Source organism: Nothobranchius furzeri, chromosome 1, assembly GCF_043380555.1.
Source record: "Nothobranchius furzeri strain GRZ-AD chromosome 1, NfurGRZ-RIMD1, whole genome shotgun sequence".
NCBI classification, from domain to species: Eukaryota; Metazoa; Chordata; class Actinopteri; order Cyprinodontiformes; family Nothobranchiidae; genus Nothobranchius; species Nothobranchius furzeri.
In genome coordinates, this window is record NC_091741.1 from 94,795,124 (window position 1) to 94,816,218 (window position 21,095).

General features: G+C 42.5%; 4 protein-coding genes across 6 annotated transcripts in view; 3 read left to right on the plus strand and 1 right to left on the minus strand.

Annotated features, from left to right (window-relative positions):
* The first annotated feature begins 6,300 nt into the window (after positions 1-6,300).
* tomm5 (translocase of outer mitochondrial membrane 5 homolog (yeast)) lies at positions 6,301-9,769 on the plus strand. The gene is made up of 2 exons (XM_015944945.3): positions 6,301-6,527; positions 9,431-9,769. The coding sequence occupies exons 1-2, from the start codon at positions 6,407-6,409 to the stop codon at positions 9,463-9,465; spliced, it is 156 nt and encodes a 51-aa protein (XP_015800431.1). The 5' UTR covers positions 6,301-6,406; the 3' UTR covers positions 9,466-9,769.
* A 1,185-nt stretch (positions 9,770-10,954) lies between these two features.
* LOC107376000 (zinc finger and BTB domain-containing protein 5) lies at positions 10,955-13,319 on the plus strand. The gene has a single exon (XM_015944873.3). It carries the CDS (start codon positions 11,094-11,096, stop codon positions 13,107-13,109), a length of 2,016 nt encoding a protein of 671 aa, XP_015800359.3. The 5' UTR covers positions 10,955-11,093; the 3' UTR covers positions 13,110-13,319.
* A 244-nt stretch (positions 13,320-13,563) lies between these two features.
* On the minus strand, positions 13,564-17,176 carry grhpra (glyoxylate reductase/hydroxypyruvate reductase a). The gene is made up of 9 exons (XM_015944910.3): positions 16,969-17,176; positions 16,554-16,684; positions 15,610-15,682; positions 15,392-15,508; positions 15,178-15,266; positions 14,994-15,095; positions 14,428-14,563; positions 14,207-14,337; positions 13,564-14,105 (listed from the first exon to the last, which is right to left on the minus strand). Exons 1-9 carry the CDS (start codon positions 17,043-17,045, stop codon positions 13,984-13,986), a joined length of 978 nt encoding a protein of 325 aa, XP_015800396.1. The 5' UTR covers positions 17,046-17,176; the 3' UTR covers positions 13,564-13,983.
* Positions 17,177-18,020: 844 nt separating this feature from the next.
* The window catches only part of ssh3 (slingshot protein phosphatase 3), a 31,538-nt gene continuing 28,463 nt past the window's right edge, over positions 18,021-21,095 (plus strand). For 2 of the 3 annotated variants that reach the window (XM_015944884.3, XM_015944900.3), the window contains exon 1: positions 18,021-18,174. The gene's annotated coding sequence lies outside the window, so the exon portion shown is untranslated. Of the gene's footprint in view, positions 18,175-20,306; positions 20,413-21,095 lie in introns of those variants that run through there. The other variant, XM_015944892.3, reaches the window with a different exon arrangement.

Consider the following 21,095-nt stretch of genomic DNA (forward strand, 5'->3'; position numbering starts at 1 on the left):
TTGAAGAAACGAGGAGGAGACTAGAGGGGCTGAGAAAAGGGGCAAAGAGAGTTAGCCAGGGGAATGAAAAGAGAGAAAAGACAGGATATTGAGGGGGAAAGAAAAGAGGGAGAATTTTAAAGAGGGTGAAAAGGGCAGCAGCAAAAGAAATAAGAGTGAGCAGAGCTGCAGGAGACGAGAGGAAAGAACAAAAGTTTCGTGAGAGGGAGGAGGAGGGAAACCACAGAGCAGACACTAAAACACAGACAGCTGTTCAGTAAATAAATACCAACATAAGCAGAGCTGCAGCCTCTCTCTTTGCTTAACAGAAAAACATAGTTTATCATTTTCCCGTGATGTGACGACTCTCTCACATCTCAAACCTGATGCAGCAGAAACCCTGAACAGCTGACGATGAGTCCGCTCCTTTACTCAGTCGATGGCAAGTCGTAAACGCGGTCCTCCTCTGTCAGCTCCAGAAGTCCCCGAGGTCATCACCATGCACAAATCTGATCAATCCGCCTCGCTCGCCCATCCTCTCGCCCTTGCAACGTCTCAGGGAAAACACAAGCTATGTCAGAGTGCTTTTAGCAAATGAAGTCCTCCTGTTTCTCCGGGAGACAACCAACCTCCCCCATTTCACTGCTAAATATCCCACACAATGCGTCTCTGTCTTCGGCTAAACAGTCTGTGATTCAGTGCTAGTATGGTATGAACACACATGCACTTCACAGAGGATGCTGCCTCCTCAGGGGATTGTGAGGTGGTACTGAGAGTGTAGCTGGTCTTCAGTCAGCAGAACAGACAACTGTTCAAAGCTCAGTTAGTGCTGCTGGGCCAGTCTGGGTCAGAGCAGGTCAGGGTCCTCAGAAGGCATGAGGGTGGGAGGCAGCAGGAAGACAAGGTCCTAATGAAGATCTTTAGATGTGCTGGTTTGATTTTATCTAAAGAGATCTGAGCTGCTTTTGAATCTTTTCCAGAAAGAATCACTGTTTGAACGCACACATCTGACAAGAGGACCATGGAGACATTTGAAGGCATGCTCTCTGGTAAAACGGAGTTCAGCTCCAACATGTCCCATCCTAACACACACACACACACACACACACACACACACACACACACACACACACATTATCACCCACTTTTCCATCGTTTGACAACAAAAAAGAAAAAACCCAAACTAGTAATAAAATCTTCCGCTTCTTTTGTTAAAAATCTCTTTACTTTTCAGCACGCTGATTGTTATTTGTTCCTTTTTAACAGTTATAAGAGTTCATTTCCAAAAACAGAGAACTACATTTTCCCAAAACAAATGCATCTTTTTCATTATTTACTTCAGGTCAAAATAATGTTTTTATCTTTTATGTATAGTCATTTGGGGGGGGGGGGTAGTCACAAGAGAAACCTGGTTAGGGAATGAAAGGCATGAAAATTCTTCTGAACTCAAAGGGTGAGCCGGTGTTGTGTCTACACAAAACAGATAACTAAGAAAAATCTGTTTTAGATTGTATCTTTGCATAGCAGCACTAGAAAAAAAAACACTTTTCTGTTTAAGATGCATCCACATACTATAAATGAAAGCACAGAATTTGGCCAAAAACAGCTGCATTTTTTAGCAACAAAGTGCTAAATGGCAAAAATGTGGAAATGAGAAACTCAGCCAACGTCCAACCAAAAACCTCCAGACAGAAGACCAATGCAGCAACATTACATAACAGTTTTTTTCAAGCCCTTTAAAGAGCAAGTCACCCCCTACCAGAGTATTACTCCACTCCCTTTTCCTGTTAGAAAAATGCAACAAATGCTGTTGCCTAGCAGACCGAGGAGGCGGAGACGCTAACAAATACACACACACAGGCTCACAACGACATTGTGACATCATATGGTACCAGCTATCGTTCTAGGGTACCTCTTAGCCAATAGCGATGGCAGATTTAAATTAAAATGCAGTGCAGAGTTTTTACCTGACTACGGGCACAACACTGACAGTTTTAGGCAGAAAATTAAATTTTTTATGAAAATACACTAAAGTGCAAAACTATTGACTACATGTGTCTGCAGCACAATTAGACACTCATTTATATAGTTTATTAGAAAAAAAATTATTTGGGGGCGACTTGCTCTTTAAGGTCCCTTTAAACCTTCGCAACACTGCTGTATGGATTCCTGCTGAAGTTTCCTTCAATTACTTCAGCTTCAATTCAGAAACCACTTAGCTGCTTCTAACATATTAGTCTTTATCTGCCCTTACACACACACACACACACACACACACACACACACACACACACACACACACACTCACACACACACACACACACACACACACACACACACACACACACACACACACACACACACACACTCACACAGACACATGAGCCCAAAGTCCTGACCCTAAGAAGTGAATTTAAGCTCTTGCATTTTCCTCTTCTCAGATCATCCAGGCCCCACGGCTGCAGATTCCTGATTTTCAGCCTTCACTAATAACATTAACAAAAGTCCATTTTCTCCTCATGGGTCAAACACGACACACCGGATGCAGCGGCGCAGCAGGAGGCTCAGGGCTGCAGCAGCAGGGGTCGCCTCAGCTATTCAGCGTTTCATTTAAACACACAGTTGTGGCCAATAAAGTTGGACACAGGCTTCTGAGAACATTCAGTCCAGCAGCAGCACACTTGGCTGAAAATATGTGTGAAAACGTGAATTGCTTGAGGTGAAGGGGATTTAAGTTTATGTGAAGCAGCTGCTTCAGATTCTGGAGCAACAAAAATTGTCTCAGTCAGGGTAGAAGAGTACACATTTCATGGATTTGTTCCTATAGAAGTGACATTTTTACTGAAGGATTCAGAAAACCAACAAAAGTAGTTTTGGTTTTTAATCGAAGAAGTGATGTCAGTAAACAGAGTTAAGATTACAAACAGGTTTGTCGCAATTACAGTTTTACTCCGTTGAACATATGTTGGATTCTCCTGTTAAATATTTTTATAGGATTTTTTTGGGTCAAATCTCAAAGAGCCTCTGCAGGGATCAAAGAGCCTATTGGCCCTGACGCTGTAGGTTAAAGAACCCCATTGGTCACAGAAAGCACCTATTTAGTGCGGAGGATTCATCTGTGGACCAAAGCTCAGAATGGATCACGAGTGACAGAATCTCCATCTTGAGCTAAAACAGGTTTCTCCATAGAGTCGTGATGATAAGTCAAAGTGATATTTGTGGCCACTAGCTCCTCCTGAGGCTTCGCAGTCAGGTCACCAAAACGTGCTGCACAACTGTAACTGTCAGACAGAATTTTTGTTCAGACTCGTCTTTTGAGTCCAACATCTCCACAGAAACGTCCGATAAACAATCATTTCCCACAGAATAGGCTCCAGTGTTTGATCATCTTTGCTATCTAACACTTCATTTACTCTAGACAAATAAAAATGTCCGATTGTTGTTTGTGTGTGGTGTTTGTTTCCTGGCCTCTTTTTGTGTTTAGATTGTTGCTTCTCGTGTTTGACTCACGTCCCGTCCACAGCCCTCCAGACATAAACAAATCTGCTCTTTGTTCAGTCTGTCGGCTCGTTCCATTAGCGTTATGAAGACAAGGCTCAGTTTTTATTTCCCCCTTCTTCATCAACGACCTGGCAAGGTTCAAGCTTTCCAAGAGAAGTATTAAAGGAAGACTCTGCTAGTGCCCGTGCGCACCCTTAGGAACCTCTGTCTACGGTCCTGGTTGTGGAGACAGACGATTGTGCGCCCTGCATTTTGCTGTCCGAGTTGATTAACTTCAGCTTTGTGATCCTTTAAAATTGCACAATAACATCTTATCTGTATAAAAATATAATATGAGCTGCGATGGACCTCTGGACTCCTGAATATTACAGATAAAGTTGGATTTTAATATTTCATAAGCTGTGAAGAATAGAACAGGGGGATGTCTTGTACTTTCTCAGGCTTTTGGTTTCCAAGATGTCAGTTTAATGACAAAAAGAGATGCCCTACATCATGGCCTCACAATCAGCCAACTGTGGTACAGAGCTGTCACATCAATGAGGTCACCCTCTGCTGGATTAAAAGGACCTCAACTGATTGTCTGTTAATCATCCCTGATCAATAAATTAAAGTAATTGTTTTTGAACAATCAGCAGCTTCCAGCATCAGGAATATATGCCTGCTTTACTCCGACGTGGAGCTGAGACTAAAGGATGAAGAGAGGTGAGGAGGAGGAGGAGGCTGCAGTAAGTGGGGCAGAGAGGAGCAGTCAGTGGAGCAGACTGGGGCTAATGCATGCCATGAAAGCATCAAGTCAGTCCTGATGTGCAAGTTCTGCGCGAACTGATTTCCCTCTAGCATCATGACCTCAAATGGTAACTCACATCACATGCTGTAGGCTATAGCGCACATTCCTGAGTCACAGCACAATGCCCGCAGCAGGCATAGCAGCAGCCTGAGCGCGTGCACGAATACACCCACACGGTCACAAACACACACACTCATGTCATGGAACACAAGAGCCAAAGCCAAAAGCTGTTTTGTGATCGTTTCAAAAACGAGATTAAGACTTGAGAAACAGCAGAATCTTCTAAAAGATCACACACAGCAGATGTGCGCGCGCGCGGCGATGGGATGCCCCGCATCCGCTCTGAGCGCTCATGGTGGATCATGTCATGCATTAAATAAAGGCCCCCAGAACAGCATAACACATTGTTCCGGTCTAGTTATGTTGCACTTGTCATGCCCGGCACGGAACCGGAGAGCGCAGGAAAGAGGCTGCTGACCGGGGAGAGAAAAGAAAGCAGAGGAGAGGACCATCCTGTGGTGGCACATCGCCCACGCCCATTCACAATGTTTCACAACCCCGAGTCCTCACATCCCCCCACCCAGCCCAGCCTGGCTGGATTTAGTCCGCACATTACCAGTTTGGTGACGGTGATTTCACTGCGCAGACGGCAGCGTGGATTTCCAACCCGCTGCACCACATGTGTTAGTGAATACGGTCATTTAAATATGGTTGGCAGTTGACTGTAACCCCGTCTGCTGCTTAGCTGTTACACGCTTTATAAATACCCTTAGAATAATCAGTGTTCCGGCAGACAGGTGACCGCTGCCTTGCCCAGTGGGCTAAACAAAGAAAACATGGTCAGTGTTTGGTTGCGTCCTTTCTAATCTTAATCGGATTTAAATCTCTCCACCATCTCCCGGGTGTAGCCCGCATGCTGTGTGGAAGTGACCATCGGTCGAACCATTTGTTTCAACGCGATAAACGCGCAGAACCGAGCGGCAGCACGCCGGTGGCGCGTCCGCATCCTTCATCAGACAATAACACCGGGAAATAAAGAGGAGACTCACCTCGTGGTCTGAGGAGGAGACAGACGGACAGACACACAGACCCGGTGTTAGGCAAGGAGGGGGAGGGGGGTTAATCCCCCAAAAGATCTGTGAGGTGGAAAGATCCAGAGGATGTTTGTTTCTGATGGATCCGCCGCGTCCGCCCGGGCCGTGCTGTGATGATGATGGTGGTGGAGGTGGTTATACGCTGGATGCTGTCATCGTGCTGGGACTGCTCTCAGCTAATCCACGGCCCTGAGCTCAGAAATAACCCGCCCCCTCCCTCAATTCGCCTCTCCTCCCTGCCTGCCTTCATCAATGTCTGTCCGGAGTACCCGGTCCTCTCCTCCTGCAAATAATAATAATAATAATAATAATAATAATAATAATAATAATAATAATAATAATAATAATCTTCATCATAAAGTTGTAGTCACACTGTGACGCGTAAATATCGAGGAAAATCGTCTATTTTATTTGTTTAAAGCCAACACCAGATGATCCAGATGCACAGATTTTATTAATTCCTATCAGTCCCATTGATTTACATCAGAACTAGCTCAAATAGTTAGATTTGTCTTTCTTTTTATGCGAAAATGTATCAAAAATGATTTTGAGTTGCGTTCAAAATTAGAAAATGTTAATCATATAACCAAAACAATGTCAAGCTGATTATTCTGGATTTGTGTATAAATAAAGTTCAAAACACTTAGCCTATAGTTTATGAGGTCATATTAGAATCATAATCTCAGATTTTATTAAATCAATGTGACTATTCTATGTTTCTCTCGCGTTAATAAACCTATTTACCTATAAAACATCCACGTTTGAAAACAAACGTTAATTTAACCAATTTAAATAAAACTAACCTGCGCTGAATTAAACGAAACACGTGCTTCAACCACCTCTAAGTGGCCTAATTCGGTTTTTACGTTTATATTCTTAAAAGGCGCTTTCGTATAGCTTGTCCCTCAGTGCGACCCGTCCTACGCAGTCATTTCCGCTCTGTTGTTACGTGTTTCCGTTTAAAATCCCCATGTGATCGATGTTCAGGTGAAGACGAAGGCTTTTTGCAGAACAGCAGGGATTGTCGAGTAAAACCACAACTAAAATGTTTAAACTTGAAGGACTTGGACCTAAAATGGATCCAGAGGAGATGAAGAAGAAAATGAGAGAAGATGTAGTATCCTCTCTGCGGAACTTTCTTCTCTACATCGCTCTGCTCAGAGCCAGTGAGTAGCTCCACTAGTGACATTGACACATTTTTTAAGTATTTGTTTTTTTTTTGCAGGTGCCAGAAGTCATAAATAAGAAAAGAGTAAATCCTGAAGACTATTGGCTAAATGAAAACACATTACATTTACTCTTTTGTAGTTTTGTGGTTATATACGCACTAATAGTGTTTTAGGTGTTTATGAATGAATGGGTTAATTTCGATTTTTGTAGTATGACATTGTTGTCAATATACAATTTTAGGTTATCGAATAGATCAATCGAACATGAAATGGATTAAAGTTGATTCGTACTTTGATCCTTCCAGGTGTTCTATGATACAATTATTTAAGAGAAACGCAAAGATAAAAATGCAAAAAATATAAAGAAACATTATAAAACATAAAAAATAATAAGATAAACCTAAACATAAGTTTTTTTTAATTTTCTTTAAAAGAATAAAAATGAATAAGAAGTTAGGACCAATAAGGTAAGATAAGACAATCCATAATACAAATGAATAAAAATGTTAATGGAATGATAATAAAAAGCTAAGAAGATAGGTAAAAGGGGCTGCATGGTGCTCACAGCAAGAAGGTTGCAGGTTCAAAACTCGGCTGCGGCCTTTCTGCGTGGAGTTGCATGTTCTCCTCATGCATGCGTGGGTTTCCTCCGGGTACTCCGGTTTCCCCCATGAATCACAACATGCCCTATAGGTTAACAGTTGTACGTCGCTTTGGATTAAAGCGTCAGCCAAATAAATAAACATAAAATAATAGCACAAAATTATAAGCATAGTATTTGCAACCAACATTACAATAAGTATGGAGATTAGTGTTTGTAGGAAAGGTGCACACCACACAGCTGGAGGCCTTACAACATCACCACCTACGACTTCACCCTCGTCAACAGACATAGGCGTCATTTTAACCGGGGACGCCGGGGACATGTCCCCGGCAAAATTTGTGATTGGCAGCTGTGTCCCCCCCACTTTCAAAAACGCCTGCTGATGAGGATTTTTGTTTTACCAGCTCAGATCTTATCCAGGGGTCGGCACCCTGTTCCCATCAAAGAACCATTATTACCCGTTTCCCACGGTAATTTTGGACGGACCTTAATAAGCAGTGACTTAAGTGAAGCAGGCAGGTCGCGCTAGAAAATTTCGTTTAAAAAGACGTCATAAATGTGTTCCCCCGTCATTTTATTACTAAAATATGAAGTAAAAACTCACAATTTAATTTTCATTCATTTGTCATTAATATGTAGTCTACACCCGTGCGTTAAGTGGACCATCTTCCAGTAAACGCACAGCATCCAGCCCACCTCTCCAAATGCGTAAAATGTGCATCAGCCGCTAGTTAGGCGCGCACCATCAGCTGATCAGCCCAGACAAGAGCAGAGCAACTAGAGAAAGAATAGAGGATAATTGTGTCTGGATGTGGATGGAGATTACATTTTACAGTAGCCTGATCATCATTTAAATACGTAAACCATCACCTGTCTTCTAGTCCACGCTATCAGCATTATTTTATATTTTAATTGGTGTGTGTGTGTGTGTGTGTGTGTGTGTGTGTGTGTGTGTGTGTGTGTGTGTGTTTTCCACTTCAAACACTGGTCTAACCAACCAGACCAGCGTGTCCAGTAACACATTAATGTTACAATTAAACAGTTTCACTTCATGTAGGCTAGGAACGTTTCACCTGCCGTGGCCCGACCGCTTCTGCTCCACATAAACTTTGTGCGTGATCAAATGTCTCTACGCTTCATGCGGAAGACGGGAACAAGCGCTGTTCAGCCAAAGTTTCATAATTTCATAAAAAGAACATTTTCCAAGTGACACATCCCTCAGAGAGACCGGGTTTCCAGAACGCTTCAGTGGGAGGAAATCATCGCATGCGTGTGGTTCTGCACTGCGCTGCACTGCGAACCCCAGATCTTCAGCTCACTGTCCACCGGGGGCGCTCCGAGCCGCGCTGAACACAGTGTCCAGTATAAAGAGCTCTGATGTTCTGATGGGAATATTTTACCTCCGCGTGTGCGTTAACGATTAAAATGTCAGCTCATCCATGAGCATCCGTGTGCGTCGGGGTAATTTTTTCAAACCAAGCAACATCCTAGAGTTCATCTGTCAAAATAAACAGTCAAATGGAAATATATGTAACCTGCCGTTTAACTGTTTTGCCTTCCTGTGAAGATTGTTGCAAAGAGAAACAATTAAACTTGATAAACCCTAGAGCCACGCAGAGAACCATGCAGTGCGCATGCGGGAAGATTCCTCCCACTGAAGCGAGTGTTTTCCAAACCCCGTCTCTCAGAGAGACTTGTCACTTAGAAAATGTTCCCTGATGATGAAACTTTGGCTGAATAGCGCTTGTTCCTGGCTCCAATGTGGCGACACATCCAGGAGCCGTCTGAGGAGAAGCCCAGAATCTCACATCCTCTTCAGCTCATAAAGTGCCTATATGATTACGCACAAGCGTGACCGGTCAACCACCGCAGACCGGGTTGGACCTGTTCAGGTTTACGCAGACAATCTTTACATTTAGAATTGGCATACAGGTGTAAAATTAATGCAGTAAAATATAAAGCATTTTATTTAAATATCCATTTATTATTTTACAAGCACAGAGAGTTGCATCAGATGGATGGAAGAGCCGCATGCGGCTCCAGAGCCGCGGATTGCCGACCCCTGTGCTAGCCTACTTTATTGTCCCCAGCAATTTTTAAACCCCACTCAAGTGTATGGTTATTGTCCCCAGCAATTCTGAAAACAAACTGACGCCCTTGTCAACAGATCATTTAATTTTCTCTAAATCTTTTAAGTGACACCTCTTCTGTATCAACATTTGTTTATGAATTCTTACACAATCAGTGCCTGAAAGACAGAACTGCTTCATTACCTGCTTATTTCTTCTGTGAACAGCTCCGTACGTCTTAAAGAAGTTGGACAGCATATGAGGCGAGCGTCTGCTCTTCCATGCTCCATCCCTCCATCCTCTTGAGAGATTCCTGCCCCAGAGACGGCGAGGAGGACATCCTGTCGCCACCAGCTCGGCCTGATTTTAAGCATCACTCTGGAAAGTCACCGGTGGTTTTATTCTTTCACTTCAACAGAGAGTCTAGCTGCTCTCGGTCTCAGTTTTCCTCCAACATGTTATCGTTTTTATAGTTCTAAAACCTTTGTTGAACCTAGTTTTCTTTTACCATCATGTCTGTCTCCTAGGATTTACAAATAAAAAAACATATTGTCGATGGTTTAAAAGTATGAATTTTGTCACCTTATTCAACTTAAATGCACTAAATTAAATGTCAGTCTTTGTCTTTATATTGTCGAGTCTTTTTTTTTTTAAACAAATGCAGATGATCACAACAGACCGAATAGACACCAATAATTAATAATAATAATAAAAGTAAAACATAATAAATCCACTAATCCTCAGTAATATTTATTGAATATTATTTTATTTAAAAAATGTTCTGGTTGTTTGTATCACTTAACCATTTAACTTCACACTGGAAACCATATTTACCTGCAGTCATTCTGCTGATTGGAGCTTTTTAATTCCCAAGAACTTAAACATGCTGATCATCAGTATCTTACCCAAGGAGCCTTTATCATGTCTAAGTGGGAACACGGGTTGGACTGTCGGCTCTACGTCTCCCTTAGAGACAGCTGCCCGGTGATCAAGTGAAGGATGTTTATATTTTCGACATTTAATGATTAAGGGTGATGTAAATGTTTAAAACTGGAAACATCTCTAAGAAATGTGTGGTGAATGTGTTTAACAACATCCACATATAAACAATAACCAATCCCTTGTAGATAAAACACAAACATTGGGTTTAAAAATGAAAAATAACCTTGCCAAAGTTTATAGAAAATTTTAAATGAGTTTCAAAAGCCCTGAGTAATTTTTTTTTAAGTTTGAAGAAAAGTTCACATAAACTGTGTTACTTGTGTGATAGTTATTGCTGTATTTATCTAGTTTTAATTTCTGCCATGGGTGTTCCTTAAGTCGTTTTTTTTTGTCACAAAATTGGTTTTAGTCATTTTTCATTTGCTTTTTACACAACATTGTGCCAATTTTTCACACCCCCATCTCATAATATTAGCCTTTTCTCTGTGTGTGGTATGTATTTGTGGTTTACGCTCTGAAACATCAGATAGTTTCTGTGTACAAAAACATGTTTTAATGACTGTAGTCCCACCTACCGCCATGCGGGGGCGCTGCTGTATAACAACCAGCTGACCACAACAACGGAAATTTCAACAATGGATGCTGAACCGCTCACAGGCGCGAGCTCTCTAGATTAGTAACATTACTAATATCAGGACGGACACTCGTGGGTTGATGTGAACAGTAACTCAGCGGCGGCAGACTCAGATCTATGCGGACTCCGGTTTGATTGTTCGGGGACAAAGCCCGCGTCGCTCCGCATCCGTCCATGTTGGTCCAGGCCCGCCCATCCTCCAGATCATCATCACAGCAGCAGTGGTCCACGGAACATCCCGCTGGAGGTAGGCAGTTGAGAGATCATCCACAACAGTGTGCCTGGATTGAAGCGGATGAGATGCTGGATGATTTATGAGGTTGGAGCTGATTTCTGTTGAAGAAGCAGCTCCACCAGCTGTGATGGACTTCCCAGGTCATTTTCAGTACATTTTCAAACAGCTCAACCACCAGCGCCTCCATGCCCAGCTGTGTGACTGTCGGGTGGTAGTTGGAGATCAGACCTTCAGGGCTCACCGCTCAGTCCTGGCTGCCTGCAGCTCTCACTTCAGGGCTCTCCTCAGCAGCTCCAGCGATGATGAAAGCTCAGGAGCTCAAAGGGATGCTGGAGGTGGAGCTCCTACTGTGATGGTGCTAGACCCAGAGGTTGTCACCCCAGAGGCTTTCTCCGCTCTGTTGGACATGATCTACACCTCCACCCTGTCTCTAGGCACCTCCAATGCGATGGATGTGCTGTTGGCGGCGTCCCACTTGCACCTTAACACTGTGGTAAAGGCCTGCAAGCTCCACCTGTCCAGGAAAAACTTCCCCGCCTCTGCGCCTAAAGGGTGGAGGTCCATACAGCAGCAATGTTCTCAAGCAGCAACCGGTCCACGGGTCACGTCAGCCTCAGAAGAAGATCAAGAGGACGTAGTGATAGAGGTTAGTCAGTCTGGTGAAGATGAGGACAACCGGATGAGACGAAGTGAGCAAAACACAGCGTTGTGTTTGAGACAAAAGAGAAAATCACAGGAGGAGAGGCTTGGTGACAAAAAGAGGACCTCCAGGCTGTCTGGAGGCAACTATAAAGACTGTTCTCCTACTGTGACCATGAGCACGGAGGGAGGAGCAGAGGAACATTCATCTCCAGACTGCCTGAAGATGACAGACTTGACCTGGGAAAACCAAGGTGATGATGAGGAGGAAAAGAAATATGAAGCAACCAAAGGAGAGTCAGAAGAATTCCAGCTTCCAACCCAGTCAGACAGCAGCTCTGGAGGAGATGTTTGGAAGACAGGTGAAGATGCAGACACGGTGGTTAAAGTTAAAGTGGTTGAGGAGGAGCAGGAGGAGCTCAAGATGGCAATTATTGAGGTAAAGAAGGAAAATCTTTGTTCATTTCCATCAAATTTGGACACAATACCCAACAACTCTCCTCCTTTGCTGCAAGACAGCAGAGACAATTCAGACCCAGAGCTAAACGGTGAGAAGACAACTGCAGCTGATCCGGCAGAAGCCAGCTGTGTCACCTTACAGTCACAGCTGTGCACAGATGTTCCCACTGATACACTGAGAGACACAGAGGAGTTGGCTGAGGACCCTGTTGATGGTGAAGGCCTAGACAGCCTTTCTGAGCTGACCTTTTCCTGTTTCCTTAATGCCAGTAGTGGAAGTGTGATGGGAGATCTGGGAGAAGAAGACAGTCTTGCTAGTCTTACAGCTGCTGCCACAGCTGCAGCCAGTGATGCTCCTACAGCCCAGGAGGACGCAGGAGAACTGGGAACCTCCTCTGCACAGCGCTCAGATTCTTCACCCTCTCTTGTTTTCCCAGTGACCTCTGTCCCCTTGCAGCAGCTTCTCCCATCCCAGAGCTCTGGTTTCAGTGACACCATCATTCTCCAACCAGCCCAGAACTCCCTGACAGGGTTCTTGAGTGGTATCAGACCAGGTCTGAGTCTAGAAACCTCCCTTGTTCAATCCTCCAGGTCTACAAAAAACCCAGGAGCTACGACTTTCCGTCGCATTGCTCCTAAAGTGCCGCCTGGATCAGAAGCGGGATCAGATGTTCCATCTGGATCGGCAGACGGCGCTGACAGACCAACTCTGACTAGAGCTTCAGAGGACGTTCTGTCTAAGTGCAAGAAAGCAGCTGCTGAGGACCATGTGTTGTTGGTGGAAGGAGAGAAGAAATACGCCTGCAGGATCTGCTGCAAGACCTTCATGAACCTGACGGACTGTAAGAAGCACATTCGTGTCCACACTGGGGAAAAGCCGTATCCCTGTCCAAAGTGTGGGAAACGCTTCAGCCAGTCCTCACATCTGTACAAACACTCAAAGAACAGCTGCACACACTGGAAGGACGAGCAGGCTTTTCCCGACTCTCTGCTCTGAAAGTTTACACTAAAGGCACAACTTCGATGGGCTCTTAAGGAAAGTTATATGAACATTTAATTTAATGGTCTAAACACTGGATATTAACTTACATGAAATATTAACTACTCACATTTTATAATTTCATTTAATTTAAGCAAATGAAATGTTAAATTTATGTGAATGAACTTAATTTTTTTGGGAAAAAATAAAAACATAATTTTTAGAGAATCTGTGTAGGAAATTATGATAATTGATGTAGTATTTGGTAAACTTTATTAAGAATCAGATTTCTGCTAGAGGGCAACTGAACACATATTTCTGTACATTCAAATAATTTTAAATCATTTTTCTCAAAAGAAAAAAAACTCATTTCACAAAGCATTGGGAGTGTTTGGCTGTTTTGGAAGTGCAGACGAGTCTGAATGAAGTCATGCTCCAAACATGTAATATAAAGCACAAAATTCAAATTCAATTCAAATTCAAAAATACTTTATTAATCCCAGAGGGAAATTGATTAAATTAATATTAATATCATCTAGAAAGCTGTTTCTGCCCCAAAAATGTGTATTTTAAGATCTGTTTACCTGCAAAGTTTTAAAAGTATGTGTTTAAAATAAGAAACAATCCAAAGATGTGTTTCTAATCTGTTCATTAGCCTCTTTTGTGATCAATTAAAACAGATGAAATGACAAAACCAGTTTCTCTTTCCTACCTCCAACTGCTCTCCGTATTAAAAACGTCTCAGAAATAAATGTGATTGAATCAAATGAAATGAAGACACTAAAACTAGTTCCTGCTCAGGCTCGAGCTATTTTAGTATGTGCACGATTCTTTTCTACCTCCCTTTAATCACACTGAATTGTAACTGAAACAGCAGGTACGTGGCTTGGGTTTAAAATCTGAGTTCACTGGGCATGTCTGAGTCCTGCAGGCCGCCCAGCAGGTTCTGAGCCGTCAGAGCGGACATGACACCTCGAGTTGAGTACGTGGCACTGCCAATGTGTGGTAACACCACTGCAGGGGGGAAAAAAAGACTTTTATTTTGGTGAAGAGAATAGAGCCAGACTTTTCACTTTTGAATAAAAAATAAATGGTAGTGCATCTTCTCTACGTACCACAGTTTTTTAGAGTAAGAAGCGGGTGGTTTGTTGGAAGCGGCTCAGGCGTCGTAACATCCAGTCCGGCTGCGGCGATCTGTCCGCTACTCAAAGCCTCGTACAGGTCCTCCTGGTTCACCACCGCTCCTCTGAAACAAAGAATTCATCACATCTCTGAATACCACCTGAGACGTTTAGGTGCATTACTAGAAGATGGTGATGATTGTCTGGATGTCTACCTGCTTGAGTTGATGAAGACTGCTGTTTTTTTCATCTTGCTGAAAAAGGCTTTGTCACACAGGCCCTGGGTCTCTGGTGTCAGTGAGCAGGAAACAACGATGAAGTCGCTCTCAGACACGAGGGTGTCCAGGGGAACTTCAACAGAATGGAGACGGAAAAACATTCAAGAAAAGTTGAAGTCCCATCAGTCATCATCACACACCGGTGAAAGTCATCTTGGCATTAGACCCATCCCCGTGGGGAGCGTTGAGCTGCAGCAGTGGCTGTGCTCAGGAACTATTTGGTGGTTAAACCCCCCCAATCCAACCCCTTAAAGCTGTGTCAAACAGGGAGGCGCTGTGTCCCATTTTTAAAGTCTTTGGTATGATCCGACCGGATTTGAACCCCGATCTCCCAGGGTGGACACTCATACCACTAGGGCACTGAGAAGGGAGAAAACCAATCATTAAATATGCAAAACCCTAATTTTAAATGACTCATTTAGCTAAAGCTTAAGGTCCTCTTGTCCTGCTCCACATTTCTTATCACACCATCTTTACTCGTAGATTTTTCCATATCGTCTCACCAAACTCTCCTTTTACTTCAGCAGCACGAGGTTTGGCCGTTCTCCCAGAATAAAGTAGTCGGTTCACTCCAAAGGGCAGGAGCCTCTGAGCGATGGCCATACCTGAACGCAAAACGAATCTTACAAATTATAAGTCAAATCCCATCATACATCCCTCGGATTCAGCAAGGAGACTAGACCTGACCGATGCGCCCCAGTCCGACGACTCCTACAGTGCTGCCCATTAAGCCGTAACCACACAGCCAAAGAGGCTTCCACGAGCTCCAGCCACCACTGAGAGGAACAAAGAGACATCCTGTCACTAAAATAAAGAGGCTGCTTCCATTTTGGGTTAAAAAGTAACTGAAACACAAATATTAAACAAAATTAACGTGAATGAGTAACTTGGTGAAACTGACTTTTTGACCTCCTCCACTCCCTCTGGTAACCTGCGAGCAGTGGCCAGCAGCAGAGCCACGGTGAGCTCTGCCGTGGCGTCAGTCAGGACATCCGGAGTGTATCCGATGCGTATGCCGCTGAGGACAACAAACAGTAACAAAACCAACAAGGTATTACACACACACACACACATGCTGTTTTTAGTAGCAAACTGGTTTTTGCTGGGGCAGATGCTCACCGTTTTTTGATCTCATCCAGAGCCAAGTGGTCAAATCCCACAGACATGGTGCTGATCACTTTCAGGTTTGGTCCTAAAATCAGACACAGATCAGCTGAAGTGTAAGACACGATAGGCATGTTTTAAAATCTGGGACCCTGTGATAAAAATGTTATTGGACAAATTGTAATTTTTTTATTCAAGCAGAGATAAACTGTAGCTGTTAACAGAGACAGCTATAAACCCTATTTTGCATTAGAATCTGTGTAAACTACCACATCTTCCTATTAAACACACGTGTCATTACTTTCATATAACTCTTCTAAGTAAACATGAAGTTTTGGGAAATAAATTAAAAGGTTGCGCCAGAAAGTGAACCTTGAAAATGTGAAACCTCTGCATGAATATGACTTAAAAGACCATTAGAATTGTACACAAGCCTGTAAAGTAAATGGTAGTTGCATATAAGCTATGGTTAAAAATCACAATGTGAAATATGTGAATCTGTTGAGATGTCAGGTAGAGATCAAGAAAGTGAAAGTGAGTGCTGTGGAGGATGACAAATCAAAGTCGGGATCTAAAGAAATGAGGATAAGACATAAGCAGCTCACTCACAACATGAAATCCATGAAAAACATCCCAGAATCAAAGCATGCTTTGGACATGAGAGGGCTAAAAATGATTTTATTAAAATAACTGATCATCAGTTAAGAGGAATATAAGGTGTGCTTTGCTGCAATTGTGAGGTCTTATCACTGAATGTGAGGGTTCATACTTTTACCACTCAGATATAACTAAAAACAGCAAATAATAATTTTTGATTTTTTCCTTGCTCGTGTAGTCTTCTGAAATATAAAGTGACCCATGCCATGTTTAAAGTAACTGATCATCCTAATGATATAATTTTAGTTGCCACATTCCTTACATGCAGACTCTCGCTCTTATGAGGTGAGGGTTATGAGTACCTGCAGCATCTAGAACCTCAGCATCGATCTTGTCAGACAGCAAACACAGCAGACCGTGAGCTCCCTGAACCCCCTTGAGAAGCTCTGTCCTGGGCACAGGCTCATCTGAGTCCCACTGAGACACCTCACAGCTGTTTCCATGGAGACAGATAAGGAAATATGCATAAAGTGGTATTTATTTAGACCGGTTAATCACAGACTGAGATGACATTTCAGAGAAAGCTGCCTATAATCATTAGAGCCACTATAAGTGACCACTGGCCCTTCAACCTTTAGATCCGAGAATAGCTTTCTTGCATCTGTAGTGACTCCGTTTCACTTTGCGTGGAGTCAAACTGCAATACGAACCCGAACCCTTCACTTTGCATGCTGTATGTTCAATGTGAAACAACCACAGTTCAAAAGCTCTCCGTACACTCCAGCTGCTGACAGGATCTTCATTCCCTCTTGCGGGATGCGCCTCGTTAGGAAAACTTTCATAACTGCTTTCATTCCAGTCTAAAGGTTAGTGTTATTATGCAGGTCGGCCGCCTGATATGATTACAGCTTCAGCTATTTAACCTTCAACGGCAACAGAACCCTGAAAAAGTAGAGAACACTTCCACAAACGAACACAGGAAGTACTCGAGTTATTTTTATGTCACTGCGCATGCGCTGACCTAACCCTTTTTTTTCTTCTCGTTTTCAACCCTGCGGGAACACTTTTTTCTCTCCTGAAGTTCATCGTCAGAATTAAATAGACGTCAATTGTTGTCTGGACGAGGATGATGTTAGTAGCTAGATTACAGTAAACAAACAGTTTATGACCTGTTAGACCCCATTTTATGACCCCAGCCGGGATCCGTAGAATTATGTTTAGGATTGACCTGGCAGGAAATAGTCAGAAAAATAAAGGAGTGGACAATGTCGTAAACATCCAAGATAGCCCCAATGATGGCAAACACATAGAATAAACACAAGTAGGGGTTGTTTCAAAATATAATGGCATTTAATTAATTAATATAAAAAACAACAAATAGCTTACATTGGTCTAAATGTCAGTACTGTGTCCTTGTTTAGATCCACTAAACAACCATTAACATGTTTCATACATTTATTCATTCTTTTTCAAGCAGGGAGACACTGACATAGCTGTGTAGCTGAAGTTTGTTGGACTGTGAATAAACACTGGGGAAATGCTTCTTATCAGACTATCCTCTCCATTATGTTTCCCAAAGCTAAAGTAGGAAATGACAAGTTTCCTGCTAATCATTCACCACACGTAGTCTCATTTTCTTGGATCTATTTGCTTACAGCAGCACTGTCAGAAGCAACTGTTGCTGCAAATTGATAGTAAATTACTCAAATCAATGACCACCTTAATCCCATTTTTAAAAAGTATTCCAAAAGAAAAGACTGACGTCCCCGTTCTCCTTGCGTGTTACGTCACAACTTCCCGTAGCCGCTCGCGCGCAGCCAGCTCTTGCAGCCCGACCGATGGTGAGAGAGCTGCTGTGTGCCCGTCAACAGTCTGACTGAAGTTCTCACCCTCGGCAGCAGCAGAGGGCGGAATTAGGAGCTCTCGGTGACGGAAGACAGACACCAAAACAGGAATTTAGAGTGGTGGACTCAAATTGGAAAGGTGGGGAAAGTGAGCTGTTTCATTTCACACATTCATGTTGTTTAGTTTGAGCGGAACGTTTCACCCTCCTCTGTTAGCTTGGTGGTCTGCTTGTAGCGCTCTGTACGAGAGATTCCGTTGCTTCATTTTTTATTGTTGTTGTTTTCGTTTTGCTACTGTGACGAACCTCTTGAGTTATTCTAGTCGGTGTCAAGTCTTTATTTAAAATATCTGACTTGCTAACAATGCTGAGTCTAGTTAGAGGAACCGAACCGGAGTTCTTTTATCTGTCACAATAATGCAGGCGTTACCACACATAGCAGCGATGGTCAGCAGACTATTTGACTTGCTTTCGCGGTTCTGCTTTATGTCTAGAACCGTGTAAACATGTTATTGTACACCTCATTGTTTCTGGTCGCTTTTGCTGTTCCTGTTGCATGTACCAGTTCTCATACTTGTGAATTTAATTAGCTCCATATTTATTATTTGTTGATTTGTTTCTATATTCATTGTTTATTTTATTACTATCTCTTATTCAGTGCCATTTCGCTCTAAATCCACAGATTTTTGTATCTTGGTTTTTTTTTTGAAAAATCTCGTGTTTGCTATATTTAGCGTATCTCGTGAGAAAAAAAACGTGTCATTTCCAAATATGGGCAGCGTGTCAATATTAGCCTGACTGGGCTTTTTTAAACCAAACATGTAGCATCTTAGAGATTTGAAAACATTAGTTGACAGTCATGAGAGTGACATGCGAGTATTTTAACGATTTGCTGATTTGTAATATGATACATACATACTAGTAAAACCAGCACTGTGTTGTAAGTCAAGATTCAGATAAATACACAAACATAATGTCATATGAAAACCTTTAGTCAATGCCACTGCAGATTGATAACAGCATAAAGTTAAAAAGTGGTTTAAAAACCCTTTTATATACATTTGAAAATATATAGTTTCCATAGCCATTGTCATTTTTTTACATTGTCAACCAAGCATTATTATTGTTGTAATGAATACTACCCACCACATTTTATGTCAGTGTTTAAACATACTTGCATGCAGCGCAAGCCTGTCAGCACTAGATGTGTATTGTGTTTTTGTGAAATAATATGAATAATGTTTTGCTATTGATGATCAGTTAGCACTTGGGTATGTGTTGTGAATAGCTCAATATATCTTAAATTCACTGATCAATTTTGGGATTATCAATGTTGATTAGCTGTGGCAGCTATATTTACAAGGCCTGTATCATGCTTTTTTTTACACCTTCCAGAGCAACGGTAGGCACAATATACACTGTTCAAAAAATAAAGGAAAAACTTAAAAAACACAATGTACTTTCAAGTCAATCAATCTGTCCACTTAGGAAGCAACACTGATTGACAATCAATTTCACAAGCTGCTGTGCAATTGGAATAGACAACGTGGTGAAAATTATTGGCAATTAGCAAGACATCTCCCAATAAAGGAGTGGTTCTGCAGGTGGTGACCACAGACTACTTCTCAGTTCCTATGCTTTCTGGCTGATGTTTTGGTCACTGTTGAATGCTGGTGGTGCTTTCACTCTAGTGGTAGCATGAGACGGAGTCTGCAACCCACACACAACAGATTGTGCAGCTCATCCAGGATGGCGCATCAATATGAGCTCTGGCAATAAGGTTTGCTGTGTCTGCCAGTGCAGTGTCCAGAGCATAGAGGCACTACCAGGAAACAGGCCAGTACATGAGGTGAAGTTAAGAAGACCATAGGAAGGCAACAACCCAGCAGCAGGGCTGCTACCTCCGCTTTTGTGCAGGGAGGAACAGGAGGATCACTGCCAGAGCTCTGCAAAACAAACTACAGTGAGCCACAAATGTGCATGTGTGTGCTCAAATTGTCAGAAACAGACTCACTGAGGGTGATATGAGGGGCCAACATCTACAGGCAGGGGTTGTGTTTACAGTGCGGAGAATGCCAAGATTGGTAAATTTGCCACTACCACTACTCTTCACATTGAGCACATGTGGCAGATATGACAGAGTCTGGAGATGCCATGGAGAACATTCTGCTGCCTGCAACATCCTCCAAGCATATTGATGCTATGGACTGGCCTGCCCATTCCCCTGACCTGAAACCTTTTGAGCATATCTGGGACATCACGTTTTGCTCCATCCACCACCGGCTTTCCAGGAGTTGGCAGATGCTTTAGTTAAGGTCTGGGAGGAGATCCCTCAGGAGACAAACCTCATCAGGAGCATGCCCAGGCATTGTAGAGAGGTAATGCAGGCATGTTGAAGCCACACACACTACTGAGCTTCATTATGACTTGTTTAAAGACATTACATAAGTTGGATCAGCCTGTTGTGTGTTTTTCCACTTTGATTTTGAGTGTTACCCCAGATCCAGACATCCATGGGTTGATAAATATGGTTTCCATTGATAATTTTTGTGTGATTTTGTTGTCTGCACATTCAACTATGTAAAGAACAAATTATATAATCAGATTATTTGATTCATTCAGTTCTAGGATCTCTTATTTTTGTGTTCCCTTTATCTTTTTAAGCAGTGTATGGTAAAATATTACCTGTTGGCATTACTGACATGTAATTCTTTATGAAATATTAGTTGCTTCAAGGGTGATTCAAATGCCTTTTAAATAAATCGGGGCAAACTTCACAATCAGTACTTTGCTAAAAGCCCTACTGAAAAAAACAACAGCTTATAAAATAATTTGTTGCAGATTTTTAGGTTGTCCTTTAAGGATTTTATAATGCATCTAGGATGACATCTTATTGAAGCCATTTTTTCTTTGCTGCCACTGTTCCCAGTTTGTTTGCATGCTATGAGAGAAAACTGAATTATTACATTAGTACATTAGTTTGACTTAAGTCAGACTTTGAAATGTATGTTTCATACACCATAGTCTGTCTGAAGTCAAACCAAACTGCCTATCAAGCAAA